The 23,733-nt window shown below is 40.7% G+C and overlaps 2 protein-coding genes and 1 long non-coding RNA gene across 3 annotated transcripts; all 3 read right to left on the reverse strand.

Annotated features, from left to right (window-relative positions):
* Nucleotides 1-9: 9 nt before the first annotated feature.
* Nucleotides 10-520, reverse strand: LOC115585014 (uncharacterized). Its single transcript, XR_003984645.1, has 3 exons — nucleotides 496-520; nucleotides 276-308; nucleotides 10-36 (listed from the first exon to the last, which is right to left on the reverse strand). It is a non-coding gene; the product is annotated as an uncharacterized LOC115585014 (long non-coding RNA).
* A 3,149-nt stretch (nucleotides 521-3,669) lies between these two features.
* On the reverse strand, nucleotides 3,670-11,632 carry LOC115584987 (L-rhamnose-binding lectin SML-like). Its single transcript, XM_030422985.1, has 9 exons — nucleotides 11,399-11,632; nucleotides 11,220-11,252; nucleotides 10,991-11,053; nucleotides 10,524-10,659; nucleotides 6,575-6,684; nucleotides 5,430-5,474; nucleotides 5,152-5,284; nucleotides 4,946-5,049; nucleotides 3,670-4,199 (listed from the first exon to the last, which is right to left on the reverse strand). The coding sequence occupies exons 1-9, from the start codon at nucleotides 11,430-11,432 to the stop codon at nucleotides 4,189-4,191; spliced, it is 669 nt and encodes a 222-aa protein (XP_030278845.1). The 5' UTR covers nucleotides 11,433-11,632; the 3' UTR covers nucleotides 3,670-4,188.
* Nucleotides 11,633-13,393: 1,761 nt separating this feature from the next.
* Nucleotides 13,394-23,067, reverse strand: LOC115584993 (galactose-specific lectin nattectin-like). Its single transcript, XM_030422992.1, has 7 exons — nucleotides 22,961-23,067; nucleotides 15,831-15,871; nucleotides 15,582-15,597; nucleotides 14,367-14,446; nucleotides 14,065-14,199; nucleotides 13,867-13,978; nucleotides 13,394-13,661 (listed from the first exon to the last, which is right to left on the reverse strand). Exons 1-7 carry the CDS (start codon nucleotides 23,061-23,063, stop codon nucleotides 13,597-13,599), a joined length of 552 nt encoding a protein of 183 aa, XP_030278852.1. The 5' UTR covers nucleotides 23,064-23,067; the 3' UTR covers nucleotides 13,394-13,596.
* Between the last annotated feature and the right edge of the window lie 666 nt (nucleotides 23,068-23,733).

A 23,733-nucleotide genomic window follows, 5' to 3' on the forward strand; every position in this document is an offset into this window, starting at 1 on the left:
AAGGGGACACACCAGGCAATTCGGCTCTGGAAAAGTCTGCAATAAAAGGTTTGTTTTAGAATTAGTGTATGTTTCTGAATAAGTGTTGCAAGCAAAAAGACAAAAACAAAGATTCTCAAAAAGATCCTGTCAGAAGGGAACTCGTTTTTCTTTGGATTTCTATTGTGCTGCAATTTTTGTCGCAATCTCTGGCACAAGAATTTCCTTTGGGATTACATAAATTCTAATTTTACATTTAAAAGTTGTACAAGCGTCAATATAAAACATCAGCTTACCTGCTCTCATTGTCAAACATGTTGCTGCCAGCACTGAAAAATAAAAGTAAATGTTTGTTCATCTATCTTACACTTGAAAGCTCTTTTATTTCTATATTACAATCAAATATAATAAAAAGATTTTCAGTAAGAAAGCAAAAAAGTTACAACATTAAAATTAAAGTTTGTTGGATTTTAAATGAACCTCATCATCATGTTTGTCATCAGTTTTTGTACTCACACAGTGTGGTGCTGAGCCCGGAGTGGAGCATGGTGACAGAAGATTCCAGTTTAAGGTGAAGAGTTAAAGCTACTCGAAACAGGCGACTGCTTTTTATTCTGTTTGGGTAAGAACTGCCTCTCTTTATGCAAATCAAGTCTCCTATCGAAGTGTCCAAAATGTGTTCCCTTTGAGTTGCAACCAACAGGAAGAGGAAGGAATTTTAACATGATAACTACACTTCCTTGAACTACTTGATCGTCCAAATACTAGACATTGAATTGTCACGTACAGTTTCTTATCTAAGTGATTATTATCATTTGGCAATGTGCTCGAACAGTAAAATAACTGATGTGTCCAAAGCTACCTGGTATGCAAGGGTGACTTTTTCAAATCAAACGTGAAAGCCCATAGATACCATTGAGGTCACAAATTTTACTAGGGGGGCCAGTACTTAATCAGAGAGAACATTAACAAATGGAAACAAATGATATTTAAACATAAAATACTAAATACAAATCATGCAAAAGTTTATTTTGTACATAAAGAGAGCATCAATTGAAACAATGAAGTAGGGCCATCAAAAATAAGAAATGAAATACAGTAGGACAACGTTGCAAAAGGTGGGCATAGACCCCTGACCCCCTCATACCAGCTTGACCTAAAGCTCCGTCTCCTGTCCCCTATCAGAGTGGTTGAAAATATGTTCAACTTGGGCTGCACTGCTACATCGTTCTTGGACTGCTGACATCTGCGGAAAGATGCACAGTAAACATTGGACACTATAAACAACATTTATTTACTCATTTATGCATGTATATTAAAATGTAGGCCAAGTATTTGTTTATTTTTTTGACATAAGAATCACATATAAGTGTCGCAAAAAAGAATTTATGCCAGAAAGCATCATTTTATGAACACACTGTAGTATGAACTGTAACGACACTGCTTTGCAAATGGCCTGAACAAGAACACCTTTCTACATCACAAACCTGATGGTGCAGAACTTGATCCACATGCCGTCCCTCTGGCTGTTCCTCTCTTACGGAAGAGCATTGCATTCACTGGATTAACAAAAAAAAAAAAATAGACACCTTCTCTCGTAATTATGAGAAAAGATCTTGTAAAGCAGTCAAGCCAGCCATGGATCACGTTTGCTTGGTCAAATCAGCTGCACCAATCAGACCCATGAAACATACGAGGATCATGATTTTGACATAAGATTACTTAAATTGTACACAGTAGAAGTACCTCATACTAGTTACACAAGTATTCTAGGAGTAACTTAGTTCAGCAGTATATGAATCTTGGACTACTTATGGAAAAAACGTTTTGTATTACACATCAAAGTTGGGTGAAATACCCTTAATCTTTTTCTCTGTTAAGGATTTTGACACAGGATAACTCGAAAATTACACAGTAAAAGTACTTCATATTATGCATGCAAGTAGTCTAGGAAGTACTAAGTCCAGTAATATATGAATCTTGAACTACTTATGGAATTACTGTAAAATTATTGTATGTTTCATGGGTCTAATGATCTCGTAATTACGAGAAAAGATAAGGTGTCTAATTTTTATTATTATTTTTTTCATCCAGTGAATGCAATGCGCTTCCGTGCTCTCTCTTTCCCTGTATGCTTTCTTCCTCCTCACCCTCTGGAATGTCCCTCTCTGTGTCAGTGCCCTCACTTTCATCACCTGCCTTCTCTCCAACCTGCACCAACTCCTCGTGCTCTCCCTCTTAGATATTTAAAGATAGCAAGACCAGGCATTTACAAACTTGATTTTCTTATCGGAGTGAGGAACATGTGATTACGCGTAAATAAAATTGCACAACAAAGTGCATAGACACCCACTCTGTAACTAAGGTAACATGCAGTCTCCAGCAGTTGTCCACTCGCCGTCCCCGCAGCTGCAGTTAAGCCACTTTATCAGCCAACTTGAATACAGTTGTCCATCTCCCTCTTCTTCCGTTTCATCATAATTCCTTTTTATCTTTGCAAAGTAGCTCTCCGAAGACGTTTGTTTTACACTCATTTTAGCTAGCTTGAGGGCTTATTTTTTAGGGTATACCGTGACTTAAACAGGTACATGTCAAGCACGCCAACAGGAACGGACGGATGTTGTTAAAAGAGAATCACATTGTCAATATAACAGAAATAAAATAACGTATTAAAGGTTGAATATGTAATATGCTTATTAAAAGCTATATTTTTTCAAAAATAATACATCCACGGGGCGTTTAGAGGGGCACAGATTATAAGTAATGCGTTTCCTTGAAAAATTATACTTAGTCTGAAATAAATAATTTAAGAAATTTTGACGAGTTCGACAATGACTTCCTGTTTACATCGTACCAGCCAAATAGCGGCCGGCATTGCGGGTTGCCAATTTCGCAACCTCGGCAATGTTCGGCACAGCTCGGCACAGCTAGGCTGACACTGGGTAAAATGGCGGAGTCTGCAAGCTCTTCAGAGCCCCAGCGAACGGTGCGTTATCTGTCTCAGCAGCTGAGTGACCGGAGAAGAGCAAAAACCAGAGTAAAAATCGGTGAAGCATACGCTCGATGGACTCAGGTAAAGGATTTCCACGGCATCAAAACACACGCGGAAATGGCGAACTTTCTCCTGGATCGGTAAGCTAACTAGTTTCCTAACTTAGCTAACGTTACCTGTCGGTCAAACTCCTCTGCTATACTTATTTTCATTATATCACGTTGATCCTAGATATGAGAATACTGATCGTGACCCACGGAGGCGGCTCAATCCTCCTGCCCTGTCCAAACCTGGCAACCTGACCGTTGGAATTACTTTTTTGTTGTCGCGACTACGATCTTGAGACACTAGATGGCGGCATTCAGCTCATATTCCACCTTTAATTCTTTCTCTGCGGCAGGCACCAAACAACCCGGTGGTTGGGACCCCTGCTCTAAATCACTATTGTTACTCTCAAAATGTATTTGAAAACGTCTTGTGGAGGGATATGCCCCCTGAACTCCCCAAGTCGACCGCATGACCTCAGTATTTCTAGAATCCTGGCTACAAACCTGGACAGGTTTCAGATAGTCTGACCCTCTGACACAAAATTAAGTATCAGACAGTGTGTACATTCCGATTTATATAATCAACAAGATTTATTTTCCTCCAGTTTCAGCAGAAATCGTCAGTGATGAAAAACAAACACGCAGGAGGTCACAGGAGGGAAATGGCAATTTTATTATACAGCATTTTCCAAACACAGAGCTGATTCATCGTGCATGAGGTGGAAAAATACATTGAAAACACTTTTTAAATCAATATCTTGTAAAATGAAAAAAACAAACAAACAAACAAAAAAAACTCTAAATCAGGTTAAAAATAGAAAAAGCAACATTATGTTGAAGCAACATATTGAAGAAACTGTCATTTTGTGCTGGATATAATGTCGGTGTTAACTACAAACATTAATATATCAGCGTTATGTGTTGACAACCTGTATGTTGAGGTAAACATGTATGTAACGCTGTGATCGTGTCCTCTCTTCACTGAAGCTACATAGAGCAGAAACAAGTGGCAGAGACACGTTCACCCTGACACACTCTGAGGCTGTTATTTTAAGGAAGGAAAGAAATAAAGTTGCTTCAAATTAGTATTTGCTCAGTTCCATTGGTTCACTTGATCACTGACAAATAAGACTTTTTGTTGAATATGAGTGATGTGATATTAATGTGGTGTCATACAGGATCTGCAAAAGAACAGAAGACACATTTATGTTAAAATTCAATTGAAGTTTCTTTTCCTAAAGTTGCTGTAGGCGTTATTCTATAAATTAATTAAACTAATAATTTAACTAATTGCTCTATACTCCAACAGAGTTTTTGGTCTGTCCTCCTCCTGCTCATGCTGTAAAAGAGAAGATTTCCTGCCATCACTGCCCACACATGTCATATTGTATCACATTTCGGGGACAAGCAGAGAAAACTGTCTTTAAACCTCTGGAGTCTCTGAATAAACAAACCTTAAAATGTTTTCAACAAAAAATCTATGCATTATCACCAAAGTAGGATTCTTGAAAAGCATAATCTTCTCAGCTTTAAGAATTTTAAACTGTTTGCAAATTTGTTTTTGTCATGTACAGAATTTTAAATGGTTTGGTGCCACTTCCATTAGTAGACTCATCATATAAGTGTGGTGACATGAAGATGAGGTCGGGGAATGCTAACTGCACAACAGGCAGGAAGTTGGTTTACAGCAGCTTTAATTGGTTATAAATTATAATTTTTGCTTCAATTCAAAATACAAATGTGGCCTCAAAGTATAAATGTATGATTTTGAATTTACAAAGGCTGGGATTGTTTTTTTTTTAGCACTAGTATATCACCCTTATGAAGAGAAATCTCTATATTTCACAATCATCTTCCTTTTCACATCCAGACCACAGATAAGCCTCTGTGATGTGAAACAGCCCAACATGGCCTGAGAGTTACTTACACTGGCATGTGTAGGCCACCTCCAGGTACTTATAGGTGCCGACACACGGGTCTCCAAACACAGAGTTGCTCGCTCTGATAATACAGCTGTTTTTTCCATTACAGCTGTGGATACAGATTAATGTGGTTTAATAATTCAGGCTGAAATGTGCACTGAGCTACTTCCATGATGAGAAGTTGAAATCAATGAAGAGTGTGCAACTGTACCTCTCAGCCACTCTTCTCGTAGGGTGTGAGCAGTAGACATTTTGGATCTGAGAAGCAGGACGTTGGTAAGAGCACGTGGTGCGGTCACGGCGCCCATAATCAGCCCCGTAGACAAGTATAACCTGCCCTTCATCTAACGGAAAGAGGAAGATTTCAAGAGGCAGGGGATAAAATGAGCAAGTATGATATTAAAAGCAATAAAAACACAACAACTCAATCTTTATTTCATTATTATTGTATCACATATATAAGAACATGTACAAAAAAAGTGACCTTACCACAATAAAGGCGTGCCAAAGAGTGCTCACAAACCACAAGGTGAACTGTGCAACATAAAGAAGATTAAACAATGTGAATCACGCAGTTACACCCTGATAGCTTCCTGCCTTTTGAAGTACCTATCTCTCCCTTCTTTTAAAAGTCCAGCCCAGTCAGCAGAAGAAAATGTTGGCATTTACATTTCTGCAAACAACTGGTATGTTCCACTATATACTATATCAACATTTCTACAAAAAGCTTGATAATGTTTAAAGGGTAACGAAGGGTAACTTTGGCTAAAGTGCGTCTGCAAGGGCAATGCTGGCAGGGGGTAGTAAGACACCACTCACACCTTCACATTGCCTCCAGCCCCTCACCACCACCACCAAACACACATAAAATCATAATACTAACCCACATACATACTACCAGACTATTATCCAACATTAGCAAGGCTTGTTGCAACAAAACCCGGCTGGGAATTCCGCAACTTCCTGGTCAAAGACACCCAGTTCTGTTGCCAAGTAACAGGCTGAAAACTGTCCTGTGGTCTCCTTAAAAAGATTCACTGGTTTCACAATTTCTCAAATGTTGAAAATGCAAAATCAAACTGCAGTCACTGACTTGACAGCTTTCTCTCCTGTAACTCCACTGCTACCAACTCTGCCTCTCGATATGAACGTCAGGTCAAAAACATGTAAAGTGAACGTGATACGAAAGGTTTTATGGGGACGTCAATATGGTGTCACAGCGATGCGAGGAGACTGCCAACCAGAGACCACTGTTCCAGGTGGAAATGCAACATTTGTAGGCATGACACCACTGGATGTTTTTAAAGAGACTTCAAGACATTTTTCAGCAGTGTTCAGAGCCACAGAAACAGGTAAAACAAAAAGTGTTTTTTTGTAACTAAATCTAACCAAACTAAGACGGCAGCCTTCTAAGAAGTTACAACAGAAAACAGAAACACAAAGTTTCAACGTATCAGTGGTTTGAAGAAATGTACTTTGCCAAGATTTATTTCGGTGATTGTCTGGAGGGTATAAGCTTCTTGTTAGCAGTTTAACTTATCAAGGCAATCCTATTGAAATTAACTGATTTCACTGTTTTAAATGCTGTTGTGAGCAAGTGTTTGAACTTAATTTCACGCAGATATGTTACTGACATGCTGGGAAGCAGGTGTAGTTGGTCTCCAAATATTTAAAGGTGCCCGGGCAGGGATCAGAAGTATGGACGACATTTGTATTCAGTTCACACACTCTCTTGCCATCACACCTACAGAAAGCACAAAAAGACAAGACAAAACAAAACTATGGTAAATTAAGTACGGTTGTACCTTCAGCGACTATCAGAGACTTTTACCTTTTGAAACATCTACTTTTTAACCTCTCCGCACCCACCCGCCCGCCGACGGGCGATTTCAGATAAATGACTGTATGTCTACACTGCGCAGTGACGTATCCCGCTTCAACTTTCATCAATATGGACATACTATACGTCGTTAGAAAGAGGAGAATCTCCGCAATTCATTCATCCAGTTGATTTTGCAGAAATCATGAGCACCAAACCATAAATCATTGATATTCACCAGCATGGTTAACGTGAGACACAAGAAACACACGGCGACTCCCTACCTTTGAAGCGGCCAAAAAGCCGTAATATGTGTCCATTCCTCAATTATCTATATTCCAGTTGTCCGTAAGAATCCACTGATCAAAAGCATCAAAATGGTTTTTCATAAAATTATTCCAGCTTGTGAATATCGTCCTGTAAAGTCCATTTGTTTACCGTCTGCCAACTTTGTCCGGCATATAAAGTTCATACTTTACCGGTCGCACCGAAATGTTTTCTAGTTCCTGTATGGTGATGTTGGGTATGCTTGTTTTCATCACTTTGCTAGCTACAAAATAAAAGTGTCCCCATCTTCTTCTGTTCAGTTTTCACCCCAGCAGAGCCCCTGAAGTAGATCGAGCGCTGCCTGTTTGAAGGACCAATATACTTTGTTTACTGTTTTTCGCTGCCTTAGTATAGGAATAGCGTATTGGCTATCGACATGTCAATAACTCAGGCTTCTAGCCAATTATTTTACCTTTCTAATGAGGGCAGGCGTGCCCAGGTCAGGTATTTATGAGCCGAGGGGTTTCCGTGCGTCTGGCGACTCGTGGGCGGACTTTACGCAGCAGACGCACGGTGAAGAGACGCAGCAAACATTTACATTTCTTCGTAGGCATTTTCAGAGTTTACAATGGCGAAAGCCAGGAAGAAATCCAAATATATCCGTGAAGATGACCAGGAATGGACTATAGCATCATCTGATGAGAGTCAAGACAGTGAGTATGACTCTGAGAGAGAGGAGATGTTCGCTCAGGGACTTGACGACATCTTAGATCGGTGAGTAACGTTATCTTTGATCATGTTTTATTTATTTATTTAGCCATGAGTGAAATTTGAATGAAAGTTAGTGGGTGGGGTTTTTTTTATGATTACAGTGACCGTACAGTATACATTAGCATGTCATAAATGATGCTAACTGGTTAGCGCCCCAGGGCCTAATAAGCCTTGCTAAGCCTAGCTAGCTAGCTAGCTACTCAACTACTCAACTAAAGTTATGTAATCCTTGTAATCCTATTCTATAATGTCAGGGTTTTCCCTGCCATTATACGGCTTAGGCGCGGCGCCCAAGCGTTTTTGCCTCCTGCCTAAGCAGGGTTCTCCCCAGACGGTGGAACAGCGGCGCTACCCTGCTATACCGCTAGGTCAGCGGCGCTACACTCCGCGCGTGACGGTGACGAGCGACCGTCCCCCGGCTGACGGCGATGAGCGTCCGTCCGTCCGTGTCTCTCTCTTCCCCCACCCCCCGGGACAGACTATCCTCTAATTCCCTTTTATTTAGATTTTTTTTTTCAAGCTTGTAAACAAATTGAACTAGATCTTTTTCACTGACCAGACACTGGGAATATTCCCCCAATTCAATTATTCTGTTTATGTACAGTTATTTCCCTGATGTTTTTGTGTAATATATAATATCATATCCGTGTTTATTTGTTTCCTATGTAAATAACACCCCATTGAAATGCATTTATATATTTTTTCATTATATTTGGTAACATTTGTGCATTGCATTGTGTTTTGTAGGTCACCGTCTGACAGTGACGTGGATTGGGAGCCTCAAAGTAGGGCACTCAGACGCCAAACCCCATCTCCTGCTGAAGGTGGTCGGCAGATGCGGCAACGATCGTCTGCATCCACCAGTGCTACCTCCCCCGCTGCATCTTTCACTGCCCCCTCTGGCTCAGGGGAAGCTGCAGCTTCTACACCAACTGCTGGACGTTCCCGTGCTGCCAGACGTGCCCGGGGGAGGGGCAGAAGAGGAGCATCCTCCAGAGCACATAGCTCCCACACGGAGGAACAACAGTGGCATGATGTGGGGGATGACGACGTTGAGCCTGCTCAAGTTGCCTTCATGCCGGTGAGACAGCCCGGACCACAGCAGGAGACCAGAGTGGCAACCAGTCCACTGCAGTTTTTCAGACTGTTTTTCACCGACGCAGTGCTTGGGACTTTGATGGCAAACACTGATATTTTGTTGATATTGGCACAGTTATACATACAGTAATAGTGTATTGATAGATAATACAATCCTTGTTTGAAATTCAGTTCAGTATAGTCTGTCATTTTTGTATAATGGTAACTATTCTGTAGTGTCTTGTCACATGACAATATCTCAATATGGCCACCTAGAAGCGTGTGGAAACCCCTCCAACCACCCATCAAATGAATGTGTGAATAAATTATGTTTTGAATCATGGAGAAAGGTTTTATAGTCACCAGAATGCTTCAGTAATGTTTCCAGTGTCACAGAAGTGAGTAAAAGCATTTGGCACAATTTGGCCATTTGGAGACGTTTTGGAGAGGTTCGTGGACGCCAGTGACACCACAAACTAAAACCTCCATAACTCCCATAAGGGTAGGCCTAGAAGTCTAAAATTTCACCCAGGTGTAGTTGACAAGATGAGGAAGGTATGTGCTATATTGCCATATGCCTTACATAAAGCACATCCTAGTTATTGTTATTCAAATATGACCTATTATTTTCGAAGACAAAAAAAATGTTTTAGAGCCATGTTTGAACTGATGTCATTTTGGTTGTGTGTATGGTACATGCTAAATAAACACATTCACAGAAACTAGAGGTTGTCAGCTTTCAAATGGCGTATCATACATCCATCTCGGACTTGTAGTTCTTGTGTTATCAGCTTTTCCATTTGGGTATGCTAAATAGGTGAAGTTACTGAAAATAGGTGGGTGCGAACAGGTTAAGTGTCTTACAGTAAACACCGCGTCACATACCACTGTAACTGCTTTTCATCAATCATTACATTTCAAAATGTCCACTTGTGAAAAAGCCCTTTTTATAGACGGGATGCATGACAGTGCTGGCTTCATGTATATGCTGAAGTTATTGTATTCAGACATGAGACAGACAGCATAAAGGTCCATGAGCGACGTGCATGTCTGACAGGACACGTTTAAATATACTAACAAATGTCTGTTAGCCAGCAATCCTGACATTGGATGTTAATGTACCTACAAGGAGTAATTCATGAGTTCCTGGCCAAAGGTAAAAGGAGAGTAGTCCAACTCTTTGACTGATTGTGAAGGAAGACTAAGAGGAACAACCTTTGTGGTATTTCTGTTCTGGGTACTTGGAATCTAACAGTCTGAGAAAGCCCGGAGATGATGGCTGCTGTTCAGGCATGCAAAAATGAATTCTTCCAACACTCAACCTGTTTATCTGATTTGGCAACATCAGACTACAAGATGTTCCCAAAGATAAAGGAGGAGCTCAGGGGTCACCATCTTTACAGTGATGATGTTATCACTGCTGTAAACCAATTTCAGAACATCCTGCTGGTCTACAACAAATATCAAGCCGCTTGTATAAATGATGTGTTGTTTATAACAGCATTTAGTGAAGCTGGTTCATATTTTAGACAGAAAATGTTTTCTGGTTTACTGTCTTTGTTTTTATGACAGGTGTGTCCCAACAAAGTGTTGCTTTAATTAAAAATGCAGCAGCCACATGAGGACATTTTGGACTTCAGTGTGCGTACCTCCTCCTGAGGACGTCCACAGTGCCCTGCTGAGAGCACTTTGTATTGGTGAGCTGTTGTGGAGGTCTGCCCTCACTGCAGGTCTCTCTGTCTGCACGTCCATACAGAGCTGCCTGCACACTGATCACACCGCTGTCTGTAACACAGAGTGGAATAAAAAAAAAAGACTGAAAGGGTGACAGTAATTACTGGATATAAGGAACTATGATCTATGACAACAGACTTGTTTTTGTCATAAAATACACAAATTAAAAGAACATTTTTGGTACGCTGCAACTTCCTTTATCCAACCCACAGAGCTCTGATCCTACATATGATCAAGAAAATTAAAGTCACAGGGAAATATTCAACCAGGTTCCTGTAGAAAGTCTCTGCATGCCTCAACATGGATTTATTGGTCTATTTAGCTTATCCAACACCAAATGTAGTGTTGGTTGTGGTCAGAAAGCTTTAGCATTGAGTCGTACCACAGCTTAGATGTTGATCACTGACGGTGTTGTCACAGCTGATGACACTCTTTGAGGAAACATCTAAAAAAAATGTTTAAGAAAACATAAAAGTTTGAGTTTGAGGATGTTCAATGCATTTGTTAAAAGAAATATATATATATATATATATATATATATATATATATATATATATATATATATATACATATATATATATATATCTCATCATTATAATATTGATATTTACCTTCCGTCATGAGCAAACAAGTTGCTGCCAGCACTGGAAAAAACACATCATGTATGTCAATCTTGTGATGATGACTCCATCACGCATCCTAAAACTCCAGTCGTATATCATGAAAGTATTCATATTCTTCAACAAGAAAGTATTAATATCATCTAAGAAGAATTCAGAAGTGTACTCACACAGTGTGCTGATGGTAAGCCTGGAGCTGAACATGTTGGTGTTTGCAGGTCAGTAGCAGGTAAGAACAATGGCAGCTGGATCTGTCACACCTGTATTTATTGTGTTCGGTCAAGTGCTGTATTGGCACCTATCCAGAAAATTTTTTAATGTAAACACACAATTGAGGTCAGATTTATTGGGCGTAGTAGACTGTGAGAAAGGTAATGATTTACTTTATGGTCCAAGATTATCTGAAGGAAGTAAAGACTTCTTGGAAAATCTTGACCACGTTCTCATGACGGATATCTACAAAGTGCATCACTCACTGCAGATCTCTTCCTGTTATCCATTAATTTTCAACCAAATAACATTTAATGATCCACGGAGTTTCCTTAAGGGAGTGTTTGTAGACTCTGTCAGGACATGTGCATGTCTCTCTCTCTCTCCAGCGTATATAAAGTGAACCAGTCTCTGTCTTGTTTTGTATCTAAATTATCTTTTCTGTCTCTCATCTTTTGCTGCACATTTTCCTCCCTACTATTACCACATTTATTGTGAACCTAAACACCAAATCAAATTCCTTGCATGTGGAAACCTACTGGGCAGTTTTTCTGTTGACTTCCTGGATTACTTGGAAGCATGTGTAGGTACTTTTTCTGAAGGCTTTTCCAAGATAATTCACAGGCACCAACACTTATCTGATTACCCTGATCTGATAGCATTGAGTAGCTCTGCTGGTTCATACCGGTTCACAATGAAAGTGTTAGGAATCGATAGAGAATATTAATTGATTATTGACTACATTAAATTGTTATTTTCAATTAATGAAACGTGGGTTACTATGATTCATTAATATACATGGAGCACTACCTTGAAGGGATCAAAAATCATATGATATGCTCTATCGATCCCAACATTGGTGCCCCGTGTGAGGCAGCATACAACAAAAGCTATGCCAGCAGTCAGATTAAAGACAAAATTGTCACTTTTTCAAGTAGTTCAGGTAACAGAAAAGAAAGTCAAGTGGGTGTATTATTAATTTGCACTTCACTGCCTTAAGAGCTCATTCACATAGAATTGTTGTGTTTATGAAATCAATATTTTAGTCTTGTTTATTGATCAGAGTTGTGACTAAAACCCTGGATCTCAAAATTTGCATTTTTCGCCCCAGGCACCAGGATATTTAATTAGAACATGATCTGTACAGTGTTCATTTTCAGTGATGTTTTTAGTAAAATACAAGCTGGGCTATTTAAGACTATATGCTGTTTACAACTAATAGGGGCAGTTACAGGTCTGCAGGCCTATATTTTGTTAGAAAAATACAAAATATAAAGCATTTACAAAACTTCTGACAGCTCAGGGAGCAACAATCAGAGTATAACCTTTCCAAAGAGCCAAAAATGATGTTTCAAAACAACTTTGAATTAACTTTGGGCTGGATGGGAATAGACGTTTTAATGTTTTGGATCCAGGACTTTTACTACTTAAAGTAAGTCAGTCAGTTTTTCTTCCTGTCTAATGGTCAAAACAGAGAACAGCTACTAGACAACTTATCTGCTAAAGTTCACCCTCTTTTCCGGTCGCTAACACCGGTCTGCTCCAGGTCTCTTCCTTGACCACTAATACACTGCTCACCGCCCTGATTCTTAAAGGAGCCGCACAGCTTTTGTAACCCTGTTGGAATGATGTATGACTCACAGACTCTACTAGTCATATGTCATTATTCCATATTAGCAACAGCTGAAATTAAGTGACTTTGAGCACAAAATGATGTTATTTGTCTGAAAATATTTGCCTCATCAACAATGCCAAGAAAAGGACTCAAAAATATCATAAAAATATCCAAATACAATGGAGGGTCAAAAAAAGTCTTCCAAACACACACACACAATTAAAGAAACGTATTATGCTTAAAGAATATTTTTATTTCAGTGTATTTTTGTTTTTTGTATTGATTATGATTGAAATTAAAGATAGTGAATATATGACAGTAAATTAGAAAAAAATCAAAATTGTTAAATCATAGTTTAATGAGGCAATTTCCTATGCTGCCATTTACTGATTTGGTGGATTTTGATTTGAAGCATTAAATGAAAAGTGAATCACCAGAGAAAGTTTGCTCTTATTTAAGTGTAAGATCGAAAACAAAGTAACGTCATCATGGTGGAAGTGGTATCATCTCGGTACACATGAGGGCAGATGGGGGATGGAGGCATCAATGTCTCCTCACACAAACAGAAGCATACCTATTGGTACAACGTGCATCATTCCAATACTCCCCTGTAAAAGGAAAAGAGTGACTGAGTACAACAAATATCTTTGCAGTTAATGACTTGTTGAACTGACCAGAGAACATTTAAATATAATGCTTGTTCCACAGACAAATAAAGATGAAACATGAACACAAGGTATCAATTTTTCTTCTCCCCCCCCCCCAAAAAAAACAACAAAAAAACATTGGGAAGTCTAGAAATAATATTCGTACCTCTGAAGATGATCTCGGTACAGTCTTCTCTTCCACGGTCGTTATTGGGCTCCCCGCTACCCCAGCGACTGAAGACAAACCTCGACCCATCAGTCCACAGCCACTTTCCCTCCTGGAAGAGACAGCTGATTGCTGAACAGCTGCATTGACTGCAAGTTACAGATCTGTCTGTAGTCTACAATTGTAAAAAGAACTCACCTGAACTGCATCAGTCAGCCCAATCCAGACACGCGCGTGAAAGTGAAGGCCTCTTCTAATCAATCCCCTGATCAAGATGTGTTCCCTGTAGCTGTGGATTGAGGCCAGGTTCCCACCAAGGCGAATGCAGTTGAGCTGATGGAGGAAACGGTGGGAGAAAAAGAGACACCAAGTCAATATGGAACATCTGACAGCATGTACACAGAGAAGAATAAGATAGAGAGAAATACAAACAGGTTCTGAAAAGGTAAAACTTGATCATCGACTACCCTAAGGCCAATAAAGAGAGATTAACTACGCACCTCTGCATCAACCATCGTCAGGCTTCTGCGTTGAACAGTGAAACAGCGCGAGCCAATCCGAGTCCAACCAGAAGGACAGGCTGCATCACAGTTTTCATGTTAGACAAACAAACAGAATGAGGCTCAAATCTGAGTCAGAAGTTTTACATCATATTCATTGGGGTTGGCAAAACACTACTGGTGAATTATGTAAATAATTTAACTAATAGACATCACCATGAAACTTCCCCAGTTGATCACTTACATCAAAGTTGAAACCTGTCAGAATCTTTTTTTTTTAGACCATTCAAATATTAACCTAAATTATTACCAGAATGTGAAATAATGTTGACATTATGTCAACTATGTCTGTGTATTCTGTTGGAGACATCTACAGAAGTTAGCATCCATAGCAGCTAGCATGGGCCTAAAAACATAAACTCTTTCTCCCAGCAATCTAAATCTCCTGTGCAAGGGCTGTAAACACCAACATTCCCCCGGTTGTCTGGCTAGCTTCACTGCTAACTTAGCTAACACGGTAACAGTAGCTACAATCATAGATGTAACAGAACACAGTTAGCAGCAGTTAGCAGTAACTCTGCTAGAGGCTGTCTGTATTTGTTTTGTGTATAAATGAAACAGTTGAAGAATTCTCATATTGCAGCTTTAATACAATTATTTAAGAGTTTTTAGAAACTGTGGGCTTAAATATGCAAATAATAAAACTATTGCAGAAATTCAGAAATAAATGATACACTTAGGGTAAATGGGTGTAATTGTTGAACTAATAAATATCACAATAAAACTTATTTTTCTGAAATTATATCAGATTTAACATGCTATCATTTGCATTTAAATGTCTAGAACAGAAATCTGGACTAAAACAGATGTATAAATGTCTATTTTAGTTCTTTTATTTGGTCTGAAAGAAGACATGTTTTGGATTAATGTATGAATATATGATGGCTTCTCCTGTAGTGTCTCCCCTTTAAAAGAAATAAACTTAACACCCTCCCACCATCAGAATAACTTGAAAGATGCTGTTATCACTTGGGCTCACCTCAAATAATTTGTGTCAGAGGATTGAATAAACAGCCTGATGACATTGTGTAATTCTATCGCTCCATCCCAGAGCGACAACAGCATTTTTTGCATTGATCAGAGCAAACCACATGATGTAATGTGTTTGGGATGAACTATTGTTACTGGACAAAGTTGAAAGTTGAAGCTACCTACCTGCAGCAGCAGACACCTGTGAACATGAACAAGACATTCATTAAATCAGCGCAGAAAATGTTTGCTGTAGTAAAATTAAGAAGAAGATGAAGAATTATTACTAATTATTACTGTGAAGAAAAAAGTGACAACATGAGAATGTAATACTGCTGAGGATGAAATAATAATTTAAGAAAAGTAGAAAGGGTTTAATGAAGGTCTAAATAAAACAAATTATTTAAAAACTTTGCAAGATGCATCATCACTTACGGCCAAACAGAGGAGCACGAGAGGAAGAGCTGATGCCATCTCTAGAAAATTATATTAAAGGAGTTAGGTTGTTCAGATATCAACTGACAATCAAAATTACAGTAACTTATAGGTACTGGTTATATACTTCAGTTTGTGAAAGTACTCTCATTAAACCTCTGGTTCAATAGTTTAACTAAAACAACAATATCAACATATGTTAAAGGAAAACTGTAATTTCGATGAAAAAATCAGAGAAAAATCTGCCTAAACAAACTCTTTTGTTTTCATGACTACAAAGACAATTTGTACTGTTTTACTTTGTTTATATGTGGCGGACCCTTTCACCTTTCAAGTTATACAAACAGTGTTCTGGGACGTTTTTTTTCCTCTCAAAACAGCTTATTCATTCACTTGTGGAAAAAAAAAATCAATATTCCTGGAATTGTATTATTACTTCATTAATATAACTTTCCTTTAATATTTGTATATATTATTTCATACCTTGAAAGTACCACCGGGTTTATTTCTTGGTATACTTTTATATATTCTTATACATAAAAAATAAATGGATACAGTGAAACACACATACAAATTCTAATTCTTAATCTAATTATTGAGCAAACTATGAAGTAATATGTATGATCTAAATATTTTTAAACTCTTCAAAATATTTGTACACATATGTAGTTTTATTACGTTTATCTCTGATAAGTGTATGAAAAATAAACTTTAAGTTACTTTTAGTTTAAAAGAACAATATAAATAACACACTCAAATAAACTTCTTTCGTGGAAGGGAAGGTAGCACTGTAAACAACTACAACCTAGAAAGAGAATGCCTCAGTAAGTGGACACAATGCAATCAGCTGATATATTTTGTTTTTCTACGATTAACTGTAAATCAGCACTGGGTAATTGTCCTCTTCTAAATGTCTTTTCTGTAAAGCTGGTGCTGTGATGAAAGACAAAGTTAAAACCTTACCGCGTTATGATGATCAGATTCAAGTTGCTCGTGCAGTAGCAGGTTGAAGGATGTCTTGGCAAAGAGAACACAGCCTTTATATAGTTTTTCTGGGCGCTTGTTTCCTTATCTTGCTTGTCATCCACTGACCACAGGACTGTCTGTTGTTTTATGTAAATACTGTTTTACATATTGCCACAGCCTTGAGTAAATTTGTTCCCGAAACAATTCTATAAAAACATTCTGGTTACTTGAGACATCAGCTCCACTCGATAGTGTTAACTGTCGCTTTACACCCTCTACAGTTACACATAGGGATGTTTCATACATAATTGGATTCTAGTATCAATACATTTGAGTAGAAAATAAATAACGTTTCCTCGCCAAGGACAACCTGTCGCATCTTTCTGGTAACACGATCTTTGCAAACAAATGAACGCTTTGCATTTGAATGCATCCACGCACCAGTTAAGTATCAGTATTGACATGAATCATTCAAGGGAATAGCTTCCAGTCAGACACATGCTGTCTACACTTGGAGATCATTTTTACAGAGGACTACAGAGGACTGGTAGAGCGCTTCACCACATGGTGTAACAACAATCACCTGAAAATCAATATCAACAAAACCAATGACCTTGTGCTGAGGTATGTCTGTTAGTATGTAAGTTCATTAAGAGAAAATTCAGTACCTGACAGAATGTGAAACACAATCCCCCCTTCTTTTCCTGAGTTGTGGCATTGAATATGGGTCCCAAATATCAGTTTTCAGTCTTCCTGATTTTCCAATATTCCGTATCAGCCCCAAAAAAGGCGTAACATTTCCCCCCCCCCCCAAATGTCCATCAATTGTCAACCGCTTATCCAAAATTGGGTCACAGGAGCAGCAGCTTCAGTATCGAGCCCCAGACTTCCCTTTCCCCTGCCACATCGGCTAACTCTGCCTGGGGAATCCCCAGGCGCTCCCAGGAGATATAATCCCTCCACCTGGTCCTGTGTCTACCCCTAAGTCTCCTCCCAGTTGGACGTGCCAGGAACACCTCCCTAGGAAGGCGCCCTGGTGGCATCTTCATCAGATGCCCGAACCACCTCAACTGGTTCCTTTCCATGCAGAGGAGCAGCGGCTCTACCCCGAGTCCCTCCTGTTGGCTGAGCTTCTCACCGTATCTCTAAGGGAGACCTCAGCCACCCTGCGGAGAAAAACCATTTTGGCTGCTTGTACCCACGATGACCATAGGTGAGGGTAGGGACGAAGATTGACCGGTAGATCGAGAGCTTTGCCTTCTGGCTCAGCTCCCTTTTCGACACAACCGTGCGGTGAAGTGCATGCAACACCGCACCCGCTGCTCCAACTCTCCGGTCAATCTCACGCCCCATCATCCCCTCACTCTTGAACAAAACCCTGAGGTACTTGAACTCCTTCACTTGGGGCAAGGACTCATTCCCCACCCGGAGTAGGCAATCCACCAGTTTCCTACTGAGAACCATGGCCTCAGATTTAGAGGTGCTGATCCTCATCCCTGCCGCATCACACTCAGCTGCAAGCTAATCCAGTGAGCGTTGTAGATCTACAGCCGTGATGCCATCAGGACCACATCGTCTGCAAAAAGCAGTGATGCAACCTTCAGGTCACCGACCTGTAACCCCTCCACACCACGACTGCCCCTCGAAATCTTGTCCATGTATATCACAAACAGGATTCAGGACAAGGCACAGCCCTGGCGGAGGCCAACACCCACTCGGAACAAGTCCAACTTACTTCCGAGTACATGCATGCAGCTCTCACTTTGAGAATATAGGGATTTGATGGCCCTGAGAAAGGACCCCCTCACCCCATACTCCTGCAGCACCTCCCACAGAACATCCCTGGGGACCCGGTCGTACGCCTTCTCCAGATCCACAAAACACATGCGGACTGGGAGATTGTACTCCCAGGCCCGCTCCAAGACCCCTGCCAGAGTAAAGAGCTGGTCCATTATTCCACAACAAGGACGGAATCTGCATTGTTCCTCTTCAATCCGAGGTTCGACAATTGGCCGGACCCTCCTTTCCAGCACCGTGGAGTAGACTTTCCCAGGCAGGCTGAGTCGTGTGATACCTCTGTATTCGGCACACACCCTCTTGTCCCCCTTCTTAAAAAGAGGGACCACCACACCTGTTTGCCACTCCTTCAGCACCAACCCCAACCCCCACGCAATGTTGAAGAGGCGTGTCAAGCAAGACAGCCCCTCAACACCCAGAGCCTTCAGCATTTCCGGTGGTATCTCATCGATCCCTGGGGCTTTACCACTGTGGAGTTGTTTGACTACCACGGTGACTTCACCCAGGGAAATCGGCGATGATACCACATCATCCTCCAGCTCTGTCTCCATTACAGAGGGTGGCTGAGTGGGATTCAGGAGGTCACCAAAGTACTCCTTCCACCTCCCTATGACCTCCTCAGTTGAGGTCAACAAGGTCCCATCCCCGCTGTACACAGCTTGGATGGTTCCCCGTTTCCCCCTCCTGAGGTGCCGGACAGTTTTCCATGTCCTTCTCCATAGCCTCGTCGAACTCCTCCCACACCGCTGCTTTGCCTCTGCCACAGCTGCGGCTGCTGCCCTTCGGACCCGTCAGTACCCCAAGGCTGCCTCAGGAGTCCCCTGGGACAACATGTCCCTAAAGGACTCCTTCTTCAGTCGGACGGCTTCCCTGACCACCGGTGTCCACCACGGTGTCCGAGGGTTGCCGCCCCTTGAGGCACCTAAGACCCTATGGCTACAGGACACAGCTGCAGCTTCAACAACGGAAGCTTTGAACATTGTCCATTCAGGTTCGATATCCCAGCCTCCACAGGGATGCTAGAGAAGCTCCTTCGGAGGTGGGAGTTGAAGGCTTCTTGGACAGGGGCCTCCCCCAGACGTTCCCATCTTACCCGCACTACACATTTGGGCTTACCAGGTCTGTCCAGGGATTTCCCCTGCCACCAAACCCAACTCACCACAGGTTGTGATCAGTTGACAGCTCTGCCCCTCTCTTCACCCGAGTGTCCAAAACACACGGCTGAAGATCAGATGATACGATCACAAAATCGATCATTGACCTTCGACCTAGGGTGCTCTGGTACCACGTACACTTATGAGCATCCTTGTGTTCGAACATGGTGTTCATTATAGACTGAACATGAGTAGCACAGAAGTCTAATGATAGAACACAACTCGGGTTCAGATCGGGGAGGCCGTTCTTCCCAATCACACCCCTCCAGGTATCTCCGTCATTGCCGACGTGTGCGTTGAAGTCCCCCAATAAGACCACGGAGTCCCCAGCCAGGACCTCCAAGAAGGCCGCATACTCCTAAGTGCTGTTCAGTGCATATGCACAGACAACAGTCAGAGTTTTCCCCCCAGCCCTTAGGCGCAGGGAGGCGACCCTCTTGTCCACTGAGGTAAACTCCAACACGGCGGCGCTCAGTCGGGGACTTGTGAGTATCCCCACACACCCCCCAGCGCCTCACACCTTTGGCAACTCCGGAGAAGAATGGTGTCCAGCCCCTATCGAGGAGTTTGGATCCAGAGCCAATGCTGTGCATGGAGGTAAGCCCCACCAGATCCAACCGGTAACGCTCAACCTCCCGCACCAGCTCCGGCTCCTTCCCCCCAAGAGAGGTGACATTTCATGTCCCCAGAGTCAGGCTCTGCCACCCAGGTCTGGGTAAATGAAATATTTACTTTTATGAAGCTGTAATCAGAAAACATGTTTCATACAGTAAATATTGAAACTCAAAGTAGTGTGTAATGCACTCTACTGAGTGCCATTCTAGTTTATTCATTTATTTTGTCTCATGACAAACTGTAGCTCATTATTAATATGCACTGATACATAACTGCCAACCTGAATTCAAATGCAGGCCACCTGTCAGGAGCTTCATTGTGTCATGTCGCATGTTGACTGACATTTAAGTGTTTCCACACAACAAACATGACTATGGTGGCTGTATGTAGATTCCTCTCACCTGCCCCGAGCTGCATTTCTTCAACAGGAATCATTTTGTGCCTGTCTTAATGGAAACACACAATAATTACCTGAATTATTGGAGGAGTTAATGATGCTTTCTTAAATCTTCTGGTACCTGTGTTTACTCATCGTGCTCTGTTTATTTTACTCTTTTATTTGCTCTGTATACATAACTGACTGAGATATCACATGTGACATCTGGTGAGGAGGTGACAAAAACAACAGAGTTGGAGAACATTTCCTTGTGTGCAAGTCACCGCCTCTGCACTTTCACTCTGCAGTGGCAAATTTCTTTTAACACTTTCTCCTCTGACCTGCCTCATCTCTCTGCTATGATATACATGTTCTTTGCAAGTGTACAACTTTATAACCACTAAAAGCAAGCCAACACTTTACTTCTAGTATTAAAAAGGAAAATGTTTTTTTCTGAACTTTTGTACACAGAATTTCTCTTTTAATTGTGAAAACTAAGAAAGGCCATTGTTTTAACACATTTAAATTACAAGTTTTAAAGGACAGATATATGTAATAAGTCTGGCTCCTTAGCACATCACTTTTTTAAAATCTCACCCTTCTACATAAGAAGTTGAATAGGTTTGATGTAGAGGGATGCAAGCCTACTGTACATTATAAAAACACATAATGTGATACTGAGCATTCATTAATGATCATGGGGTTAAGATAACTTATTTAGCTTTTGCTAAAGCTTTTGGTCGTATCCGACGGCCTTCTTCCGTTGATGAAACATGATGAGAATCCTCCACTGAGGTTCAAGACCAGAACTGACACTACTAACCCAGGGGCTGTTTTCAGACTGGACAGTCAGAAGATGTAGCCAAGATTTCTGCTGTTACATCTAAACACACCCCCAGACAGACTCATGATATGTTTGTTTTAGACTTGTTATCAGGTACATCTTTTTCCTGCTATAGTGGGTGTGTCAATAGCCAAACGGTAGTCCTGCATGAGCAGACCTAGCTCCTGTTTTGTTTGACTATATTTTACATTTCATGCTCTCATTCATATGATGTGTTTGCAGAAGCATGCAGTCTACTGCAATAATGATAGTTAAGGTTAGTTCAGTCAGCTGGACTACAGGCTCAAACATGGCAATGTAACAAACAGTGTGAAACTATTTTATTCAGTTACAATGTTCACTGTAAATACATGTTTTTATGAGTCTACATAACCACAGCAGATGCTATGATGACAAGCCACAAGAATGACATGTGAGAGTAATCTTATGCCCATGCTGGTGATTGTGAATCCAACATCTTATGATCACCTCGGGGGAATTTTCTCAAATTTGGCAGAAACGTCCAGTTGGACCCAAGGATGAACTGATTTCACTTTGGTGGTCAAATGTCTTTGTGATGTCACAAAACAGGTTTCTAACAATTACACTTCAAATGTAAGTTTTGAAAAGATTTCCCATAAATGTCTTGGTTACACCTCTGACATCCCCACCTAACCAGAGAAAATGTACCTCAAGGATTTCACAGTTTTTAGATTGAACATGCCTGAGACAGACTGAGGTGCCAGGACACTCATTAAGTTCCACTCAGAAGAGGCTGAGTCATGTACGCCACCTAGTGCTAAAATTCTGTATCACTAGTCTGGTTTGGAATTTGGCTTAATGTCAAATTTCTACATTGGACCAACCCTCCGTAGGACGGGCAACATAACCAGGCTCAGCAGCCTCTACAGACATCATGACACAGGTGAAAAGACCAAAGAGGACAATGTCTGAGGAGAGAAAGAGAGTAACCAAGCAAGATCATTCATCAATCATTTGCACAGCTTTGCTGAATAAAAGCCCATTTCAAAAGATAATCAGCTGTCAGCACGTTGAAGCCAGATGTTATGGTCGATGTTTCAGGTTACGTTAGCCTGACATGCTGTTACTGTTCTGAGTTGTGTGTGGTGCATGTGAATACTTTGACTGCAGCATTTGAAAAAACATGCATGTTCACTTCATGACTAAGTATTTCAAGCCATAGCATTGTTACTACATGCTGACTGTTGTTTGTAGTTAGCATGTAAGGTAACATTTCATCTGAGGAACTGTTACAATCACCTGGTATTTGTTTTTATGACAGGTGTGTTGCGTCAAATGGAACAAGATACAACATAATGTTGCTTTAATCAAAACTGCAGCAGCCACATGAGGACATTTTGGACTTCAGTGTGCGTACCTCCTCCTGAGGACGTCCACAGTGCCCTGCTGAGAGCACTTTGTACAGGTGAGCTGTTGTGGAGGTCGGCCCTCACTGCAGGTCTCTCTGTCTGCATGTCCATACAGAGCTGCCTGCACACTGATCACACCGCTGTCTGTTACACAGAGTGGAATAAAAAAAAAAGACCGAAAGAGTGACAGTAATTATTGGATAAAAGATAGATAGAGAGATAGATAGATAGATAGATAGATAGATAAGCTTTATTTTCAGACTCAAGGTCCATACAAAAAATAAAAGCAAGACACACAGTACAAAAGGATTAAGAAACACACAATAAAATAAAAACATAATAATCTAATGACTCATTTTTAAAAGACACTTATACCAGTGCCCCCAAAACTGAGACGTGCAGCGCGTGTCACTATACATAATGTTCACCAGGAACTATGATCTATGACGATAGACTTGTTTTTGTCATAAAATACAAAAGTTAAAAGGATATTTTTGGTAACTTCCTTTATCCAACCCACAGAGCTCTGATCCTACATATGATCAAGAAAATTAAAGTCACTGGGAAATATTCAACTAGGTTCTTGTAGAAAGTCTCTGCATGCCTTGACATGGATTGATTGGTCTGTTTAGGTCGTCCAACAGGCCGTCATTTGAATAGAATTATTGTGTTCATGAAATTAAGTATTTTAGTCTTGTTCGTTCATTAGAGTTGTGTATAAAAGCTGGCGTGAGCTTCCCCCCAGGCACCTGGATATTTAATAAGAAAAATATCTGTTTTC

This window comes from Sparus aurata, chromosome 7, assembly GCF_900880675.1.
Source record: "Sparus aurata chromosome 7, fSpaAur1.1, whole genome shotgun sequence".
NCBI classification, from domain to species: Eukaryota; Metazoa; Chordata; class Actinopteri; order Spariformes; family Sparidae; genus Sparus; species Sparus aurata.